Genomic DNA, 9779 nt, shown 5'->3' with positions numbered 1-9779 from the left:
GCTAGAAACCAGGCACTAGCGACAGACACGCACGAGAAGACCGCTGGTAGGCTTGATGAAACAAAATGAACTGGCAACAAACAAACAGAGAACACAGGCGTAAGTACACTGGGGATAATGGGGAAGATGGGCGACACCTGGAGGAGGGTGGACACAAAGACAGGTGAAACTGATCAGGGTGTGAGAAATATTATGAACTCAATGCATGTTTGCTCATAGCAATATTATCTGTTTAATATGCTGAAGTTGGTCATCTTTCAAAAAAGTATTTTATTTAAATGACATGTCATTACAAAAACCTTGACATAAAAAGGACACATTTCATTTGCAGCAAACCAAATGATTTGGCCTCAGTACTAAATGCTGTAACAAGCAGTACATAACTAATACATAAAGCAGTTAGTAGCAGCATTACCTAACAATCCACATGGGCTATATTCCCTTAAAAATGCACACATGCCAATTGTTATCTAAGAAAGCAGTGAAGTTGATTTCATCGACATGAAAACAGAATAGATTTTGTTTAAAAAATATATATACATAATTTCAAGTACAACATTTTATCGTATAATGTTTAGATATGTATATTGTTTCAGTTGGACGAAAACACAATGGTCAACTCAGACTCCTGCTCAATAGAGAGGAGCCAAATGACTTTCTCTTGTCTGAATATCCCCGCTCTCTCTTTCCGCCTCAGGGTACTTCAATTGAACTTTTACACTGAGCACTTCTGACCCATAGAACACTACCATGGTTGGCAACTTGTTTGATTAATGTTCCCTGTTAGTGTCTCTGGCTCTATCAGCTTTTCCCTCCATTTTGAAAGGCTGTTGTGCTGCTGACTGTGGATTTCTTAAGCTCTATCCTCATGGACTGGCTCTCTGCTCTCATTCCTCCAAACATCCCCAGAACTCCCAGCATGGTTTTGCCTGTCTTCAGGCTCTTGGAGATGGGGATACGGGTGAGCCCTGCCCGGGATGGGTGGGCATCATGCCCAGGCTGGGATATACAGGGATAGGATAGAGAGAGGATAGAAAGTGGCAAGGGTGAGAGGAGAGGAGGCCACAACAGAGAAAAGGGTAGAAGAAAATTAGCAATTACTAAGGGGGAAAATATATGACAACATTTCCCTTCAAGAACATTTACTATATGACTTGTAAATATTTAGTCCTTCTTTCAAGACCAAGTGAAGGAGTACTGTTTCTGTCAGACTATCCATCCGCCCAACAAAGACGGGACTGCTCAGTGAGACGCCACTATGTCTCCCATCAATAAGCTACGTAACAGAAAGGAAAGTACATGTCCACAATCTTTCAAAATGATTATTTTGCCAGTTCATAAACATAATAATCTCATACATTTCCTTTAATTGGGGGTGAAGAGGGTTAATACAACATCAAAATGTATAAGCTTGAATGAGTGAGTTACAGGTTAACATAACACCCAGGGGTATTTGTGTTCTCAGGAGACTCACCACAGCTTGTGTTGACCTGGCAGGGGTGGATGTGACTGGAGTGATAGTGATGCTGCTCATCACTTTACTGGGTGTGGTTTTGAGGGCTGTAGTGCTGTGATGAGGGGAGCGCAACACTGTGCCCGTGGATAACGTAATTTCTCTGTTACACTCCGTTGCCATGCCGACAGGCCTAACCACCACCTTGGGGCCTGTGTTGTCGTTGTAGTTGTGGCCCTCAGAGGGGCTCTTATGGAACTGGGAGCCATGCAGGTGGATGTGGATCTTATTGTCCTCTGTGGTGGTGATGATACTGGTGTTGGAGTTGTACTTCCTGATCTGCGTGGGGACCATCTGTTTCTCAGGGGTGACCTTGAACGTTGCCCGGGCCATAGTCATCTCATGGAGCTCTGGGGAGGTGGACATGTTGGACAGCATGGATGTGCTGACCGTCATGATGGATATAGGTGACATGGGCCTGCCTGAGGAGGAAGAGGAGGAGGAAGATGAGGAGGCCCTGCTGCCCTCTGGTGACTTGGCCCTGGAGATGGTGGTGATGCTGACTGGGGACTTCGCCATCTCTGGTCCCCCTGGCCTGGCGCTGGCTCTGCCCCTTGAAGAGGTGGTGGTGTGGGTGGGAATGATGGTAATCCGAGACTTCTGGTGGACCTGTAGGGTGGAGCTGGAGTAAAGGTCCTCAGCAGTGGGACTGCTGATCTCCAGGGTAGCCATGTTGTTCTGGTGGTCTGGGGTCACTCTGATGCGTAAAGGCTGCCCTTCCTTTTGGGACATGGTTAGCTCAGAATGCATGGATTCACTGTTGATACCCACAGACCTGTCCACATTACCACCCTGAGGAATATTTTCCCTCTTCCGCATCGAGGGAATCCAAGACTTCTTCATGCTGAGGTCAGTTGCAGCAGACAGTGAGAAGTGTTCTTGACCACCAGCTTTCTCTGTGGGTTTCTTGAGGCACTTCTGTTGAAGGTTACTCATGATGTGATTCTCTTCCTGGACAGACTTCCTGATGAACACAGCTGGGGTGTCCTCTTCTGCCATCTCAGTGGCCAGTGCATCAGTCTGCACTCCAGTGGACGCCATTGCGATGTCCACCATCCTCCTCCCATTCAGGCTGGGTCGTAGAGTGCGGCTGTGGCGCTTGGTCACCTCCAGCTCTTTGGTGAGGTGGAGGACCTCAATGCTAATCTTGTTCTTCTTCTCCTTTTCCTCTAGGAACCTCTGCTGGAGGAAGGAGTAGTTCATTTCGAGCTGAGAGAGCTGGTCTTTTTTGTTCATCAGCTCATGGATCTTCTCCTTGAGGGCTACTATGTCATTCTGCAAGTCTCTGGTTTTGGCTTCTTCTGTCTTGTAGCGCTGTTGTAGGTCTACTTCTTGGCTCTCCACCTCTCCTTTCTCTATGCCTTTATTCAGGGCAATCTGACTCTTCATCTCCTCCACCTGCTGGGAGAGAATGTGGGCCTTGTTTTGTTCTGTCAGGAACTTTTTCTCCAGCAGGTCATACTGATCCTCTGTCTTTATCAAATCTCCCTCCACAACCTCCAGCTGCTTGAGGCGTTTTTTTAATTGCTCTATTTCAAATGTTAGCTCCTTCACCCTGTTGTACTCTTTCAAACCCCCATCTGACAATCTTCCCAGTTCCCTCTTTGCTATGTTATGTTTGCCTATATTTCCTTCCTCCTCCAATCCATCCAACCTCTTGTTCATTTGGCTGACTTTGTAGCTAAGATCCTTGCTCTTTTCCATTTCACAAGCAAGCCTAGTACTAAGCTCTCCTTTCTCTCTGGTGAGGGTCCCTACCTTGGCTTCCATCTCTGATTTCAACTTCAGGAGCTTTTTACTCTCCTCTATTAATCTCTCAGTCACTTCCATAACCTTGCCCTGCTCAGCCTTGAACATCTTACTCAAATCACAATTATTGTCCTCTAACTTCATTCTCTCCATCAAATTGTTCCTCTCATCAACCATTACCACAGTGAATGACTTCATCTTCGCCAGGTCATCTTTAAGGCTCTGCTCAGTCTTTTCCAGTCTCAGCTCAGAAGATTCCATCTCTTTCATGCGTATCTTAACTGCTACCAGTTCATCGGTGAGCTCCTTCGACATGCCCTTCCCTCTCTCCAGAGTGGAGTGTAACTGGGAGCACACTGCCTTGCTGGCGTCGAACTCCCCCTCTAGTCTCTCCAGCTTCACCATCCTTCTCTGGAGCTTCTCCACCTGCAGTTTGAGTTCTTTCCTTTGGCTCTCCTCTTCCTGCAGCCTCTTCCTCATCTCTCTGTACTGGACCTCTGTCTTGGTGATTTCCTCGTCTTGCCCTTTCATCTCAAATACCTGTTTGCGGAAGTTCTCCAGTTCTGTCATTAGGTTAGAGTTCCCACACTTCCCTTTGCTGGTCTTATCCCTCAGCTCGTGCAGCTCCTTTTCTGACCTCCTCAATGCTACGTTGCTCTCCTCCAGCTCCTCCAGTTTGTGGGTGAGTCCAGACAGCTTGGCATCCAGCTGGCGGTTCTGGAACTCCTGGCTGACCATCTTGGCTGTCATCTCCTCTTGCTCCTGGATGAACTTGGCCTGGTGTTCCTTCAGCTTGCCCTCCAAGCTCAGAGCCCTCTGGCAGTCCTCCTGTGCTCGGCAGCTGGTGTCGTTCAGGGTCTGCTCCCTCTCCTGCAGCTGCTGGTTCAGCTCCTGGACCCTCTGGCTCTGCTGGTCCATCTGCTCCAGGTGGAGTTGCCGCTCGTCCACCAGCATCAGGGCAAAGGACTTCAGTTTGACCAGCTCCTCTCTTACCTTCTCCAGACACTTGGCGTGCTCCTTCTCTTTACGCACCTGGCAGGCTTTCTCATCCTCCAGCAACCTCTTCAATCTATGAAGAGAGAACAAAACAATAGATGAAGGATAAGTAAGGATGTGTGTAATGTTTTGCTGCACTGTACATCCTGGAAGTAGCAGTGTTTCATATGGTGTATTACAAAGAAACATATAATTTCTAAATGTTTCACTTTAGCCAACCTTGATACTTTGTATCACAAGCATGTTTTGAATTTCTACAGAAACGTCAAACCATAGAACATTTGATTCACATGACAGAAGTGATTGAACTCATCATACAGTAAGTTGCCATGAAAGGTACAGTGTTTAAGATACAATTTATTTGCAATATATAACTACTGATATTCACTGCTGCAACATGCTCTTTGTGATGAATGCATGCGTACATCAATCGAAAGATATACATTCTTTTCTCATGCTCCCAATGAATGAACCTGGTAGATGTTAAATGAACACAGAGGAAATCAAGCTCTATTGCTGCATAATGGATGGTCAGGATAACGTCTCTGATCTGTTCAGTCTCTGATCGGATCCATCATTGTGGTTCCCTGTGAACATTTTTTAAATGTATCCTGCTTTATCCTGATTCTCTTTGGTTCAGCTCACCATGCCTCTCACACTTCATTTGGCAAATAACTGCAGCACACTGAAAGAGGTAGTACACTAGGAGAAATTGCCAAAAACTCCCTCACTGTTTTCCATCCTTGCTTCTGGAATTAAGACTGAGAACTGAGATTTTGACTAAGTGAGTGAGCAATCTCTTTTTCTCTCTGCTTCTTTTTCTGCTGTGCATGTCCATATGAGGAATCTCAGCAGACAGAGAAAACCAGTAACAAGTTACATACAAAATACACTGAATGCATAGTTGTCTTGGGAACATTCCATCTTTTGCCTGAAGTGCACACTTTATATAAAAATACAGTACATCTCACACTGAGCTGCAATATCAAGCGAGTAACACGTTCCGACGACAGTACATATCATGTCAGCAGAAACAGCGGAACTCTAAACAACTTAGACACCATTCAAAACTTACCCACTATTCTTGATGCATTACAGGAGAGTCCATGTCTTACATGTTTGCCATAGTAGATGATCCACTCTAAATTCAGAGTTGGCATAGACCCCCTTTTACACTGGAACTCTACCATCACATTACAAGCCTGTCATCAGGACACAATGAAAGGTGAATAAAAATGGTGTGTAGCACCGGACCTTCAGCTAGTCACCTCGCCCATATTCAGCAGGCAGAGCTCTGTGGGGTTCTGGTTTGGACTGTGAGAGGGTGGGAGGGACCCTGGCCAGAGGGGAGGAGGGACCCTGGCCAGAGGAGGGTGTTCTCTACACTCCTCCTCAATTTGTTTCCCCCTTTTTTGTGTTCACTTACAGGCATTGCGGAGCTTGTTTCAAGGGAAAGGGCTCCTACACACAGGCTGTCACAAAAGCTGTCACAAAAGTCATTCAGACACACAGTACATCTTACTCAGTCATGTCTCCATTATTGAAGTTACTTCTTCTATTAATTAAGGTGGTTTCTATAGAGACAGCGCTGTTTTGGCTAAGCCAAATTATGTTCATGGCAAACAATGCAGTACCCACATGAAAGAAATACTAGTATACTGTGGTCAAAATACTGTAGTATTACTATATTTATACACTATAGTACACTGTTTCTGCAAACTTTACTGTGGTATTCACTGTTGTCTTCTTGCGGACATGACTGTAGAATACTATAGTATTCACTATAGTGTTTTTGCAGACTTGACTGTACTATAGTATACAATATTTTTTGCATACATGACTGTAGTATACTATAGTATAATTCTACCAGAGAAAGTTTTAAGCAGGTTTTTGTTCCGGTTCTACACATTTTACCATGACTTATGCAATGTTAATGATATACAATATGAGCAATAGTGAATAACAAAATCAATGGGGGCCCCGTGGAGGTTAGGGACCTTGGGCAATTGCCCTACATTTATTTTTTCTAGTCCCATGTTTTGTCATGTTATTTTTGGCTCATTTGATCCCATATTCACTTTTTGCTATTTGTACAGCCGGTCCTGGAATCCCCTGAAGCTTGTCTGTGTGCGTTGTACAGCAGATCAACCGACATCTTTGTGTTCGTCAGTCTCCCTTTTAGTTTTTGGTGACATATTGTTTTGTAACGGTTCAGTCTGGACAGTTGGTTTTGTGAGAAGACCTCTTCGGAGTCAGGACGTCCACGACAGAGTCCAGACGACTGCCGTAAAGCGTGTGGATGTCATAGAGTCAAACAACCGATTCCGTCACGTTCCTGAGAGTCTCCCCTTTTCATATTGGTGATATATTATTCGATATTGGTTTGGGTTTTACAGACCGATTTCATGTCCATTTTCTTGTCCGGATCCTCATGTGTAGAAAAAGTCAGCTTTCGCAAACCCCATGTTATGGAATGGGCGCAAGTAGAAAGAGGGGATTGAGCTGCTGACTCTACAAGAAACGGTAAGTCTCTAGCATAAACACACACGATGCTATTCAAAATGACTTCAATGATGCTGAAGAGCATCATTTGACTTTATGGTTAACTGGAGTCCCACAGTAGATGCACATCACCATAACCCTCACTCAAACCTCAATTTGTTTAATTTAACCAGGCAAGTCAGTTAAGAACAAATTCTTATTTACAATGACAGCCTAGGAACACTGCCTTGTTCAGGGGTAGAACAACAGATTTTTACATTGTCAGCTCAGGGATTTGATCTAGCAACCTTTTGGTTACTGGCCCAACACTCTAACCACTAGTCTACCTGCCACTCAATCAGTTAGTCTTGTAATTGAAGAATATTGTGTGACTGGCTAGGAAACAAAGTTTTGGTCCATGTTTCCCTGGGCATTATTATGGAAGGAAATGTATAAAAGCTCCCCTTGGTCATGTTCTGGTGAGAGCTGTGTGTGTGTGTGTGTGTGTGTGTGTGTGTGTGTGTGTGTGTGTGTGTGTGTGTGTGTGTGTGTGTGTGTGTGTGTGTGTGTGTGTGTGTGTGTGTGTGTGTGTGTGTGTGTGTGTGTGTGTGTGTGTGTGTGTGTGTGTTGTATGGTGGGTTACTTCTGTGGGCAATCATTTTGTGACCATGCTGTCGTGAAGAAATGGTTGGCGTGTGGTCATTTGTTCTGAATAGTATGTGTTGAGTTTTGACCATTAGTGAATGTATTCGTGTGACAATATTCAACATTATGTAAAGCCACTGCAATAATGTCCATTTTGTTTTCAGTTGGTTTGTTTGGAGTGGCTTTGCTGGTTTGAGGTCCAGGCAGTTTATTGGCAGTTCCCTCCAATTAAGTGACTGTCTTTAAGTAAAGTAATTTGTATTTTGATGCAGTGGTTAATGGTTTATTGTTTACCATCAGTAGTGCAGTATTCTTTGTCATCGTTATCAATCATCTTGTGAACTTGGTCAGCTGGATCTCTGTGAAAGCATTGTGGCATTTCAGAAAGCTATCTAGTGGAAATCATTTTGGTGTGTTCCTGTTAATGTTATTTCCGTGTCAAACAAGCAAACCCCATCCTCTAAGCTTTAAAAAAACCTTGCTTGTTCTTTGCCTGCCTACGTACTGTTTCTCTTTTAATGGGCCTAGAACCTGTCTGGTCCGTTGCATTCCTCAACTGTTGAATTAACTCAATAGGTGGCATGTCGGGAACCTGTGTCTTATGGTTGAGGTGTTCCCCTCATTAAACGGTAACTGGCATAGTCTTTTAGATGGCAGGTACAATATACTAGTTATGTCTGCAAAACACTAGTGAATACTACAGCATAACACAGGTATGTCTGCAAAAACACAACAGTAAATATTACAGGCATGAATACTATGAATATACTACAATACAACATTATTTAGAGCATAGTATTTTTTCATGTGAGTAACGAGTTTAAAATGTACACTGAAGAAAAATATAAATACAACATAAAACAATTTCAAAGACCATGTACAGTTTAAATAAATAATTTAGGCCCTAATCTATAATTCACATGACTGGTAAAACAGATATGCATCTGTTGGTCACAGATACCGTTTTTTTAAAGTAGGGGGCGTGAATCAGATCAGAAGGGGCGTGGAACAGAACCAGTCAGTATCTGATGTGACCACCATTTTCCTCACGTAGCGCGACACATCTCCTTCGCATAGAGTTGATCAGGCTGTTGATTGTGGCGTGTGGAATGTTGCCCCACTCCTCTTCAATGGTTGTGTGAAGTTGCTGGATGTTGGTGGGAACTGGAACATGCTGTTGTACGCGTCGATCCAGAGCATCCCAAACATGCTCAGTGACATGTCTGGTGTGTATGCAGGCAGTGGAAGTACTGGGACGTTTTTTATTCTTGAAATGTTTCTCCCCAATTTCATGGTATCCAATTGTTTTAGTAGCTACTATCTTGTCTCATCGCTACAACTCCCGTACGGGCTCAGGAGAGACGAAGGTTGAAAGTCATGCGTCCTCCGATACAGAACCCAACCAAGCCGCACTGCTTCTTAACACAGCGCGCATCCAACCCGGAAGCCAGCCGCACCAATGTGTTGGCGCATCCAACCTGGAAGCCAGCCGCACCAATGTGTCGGAGGAAACACCGTGCACCTGGCAACCTTCGTTAGCGCGCACTGCGCCCGGCCTGCCACAGGAGTCACTGGTGCGTGATGAGACAAGGACATCCCTTCCCGGCCAAGCCTCCCTAACCCGGACGACGCTAGGCCATTTGTGTGTCGCCCCACGGACCTCCCGGTCACGGCTGGTTACGACAGAGCCTGGGCGCGAACCCAGAGTCTCTGATGGCAAGCTGACGCTGCAGTACATCACCCTGCGCCACTCGGGAGGCCCTCGAACTGAGACATTTTCAGCTTCCAGGAATTGTGTACAGATTCTTGGAACATGGGGCCGTGCATTATCATGCTGAAACATGAGGTTATGGCAGCAGATGAATGGCTTGACAACGGTACTTCTGTGCATTCAAAATGCCATTGATAAAATGCAATTGTGTTCTTTGTCCGTAGCTTATGCCTGCCCATACTGTAACCCCACCGCCACCATGGGGCACTCTGTTCACAATGTTGATATCAGTAAACCGCTTGCACACACAACGCCGTACACGTGTTCTGCGGTTGTGAGGCCGGTTGGACGTACTCCGGTTGGAGGCGGCTTAGAGAAATTATCATTAAATTATCTGGCAACAGCTCTGGTGGACATTCCTGCAGTCAGCATGCCAATTGTACGCTCCCTCAACTTGAGACGTGTGGCATTATTGTATGACAAGACTGCACATTTAAGAGTGGCCTTTTATTGTCCCCAGCACAAGGTAAACCTGTGTAATGATCATGTTTTTTTTATCAGCTTCTTGATATGTCACACCTGTCACACCACACCAAAGGAGAAATGCTCACTAACAAGGATCTAAACACAATTTGTGAAATAATCTTTTTGTGCATATGGAACATTTCTGGGATCTTTTATTTC

At 44.9% G+C, this 9779-nt stretch overlaps 1 protein-coding gene across 1 annotated transcript in view; it reads right to left on the bottom strand.

Moving 5' to 3' along the window:
• Positions 1-250: 250 nt before the first annotated feature.
• Positions 251-9779, bottom strand: part of LOC124046339 (filamin-A-interacting protein 1-like) — a 31874-nt gene continuing 22345 nt past the window's right edge. Inside the window, exons 5-6 of the mRNA XM_046366612.1 lie at positions 1475-4331; positions 251-999 (exon numbers count right to left, since the gene is read on the bottom strand). Coding sequence (XP_046222568.1) covers positions 802-999; positions 1475-4331 — 3055 coding nt within the window. The 3' untranslated portion in view covers positions 251-801. The remainder of the gene's footprint in view (positions 1000-1474; positions 4332-9779) is intronic.

This window comes from Oncorhynchus gorbuscha, linkage group LG10 (genome assembly GCF_021184085.1).
Source record: "Oncorhynchus gorbuscha isolate QuinsamMale2020 ecotype Even-year linkage group LG10, OgorEven_v1.0, whole genome shotgun sequence".
NCBI classification, from domain to species: Eukaryota; Metazoa; Chordata; class Actinopteri; order Salmoniformes; family Salmonidae; genus Oncorhynchus; species Oncorhynchus gorbuscha.
Note: the sequence above shows the minus strand (reverse complement) of the source record. Positions and strands in the feature narration are given on the sequence as shown.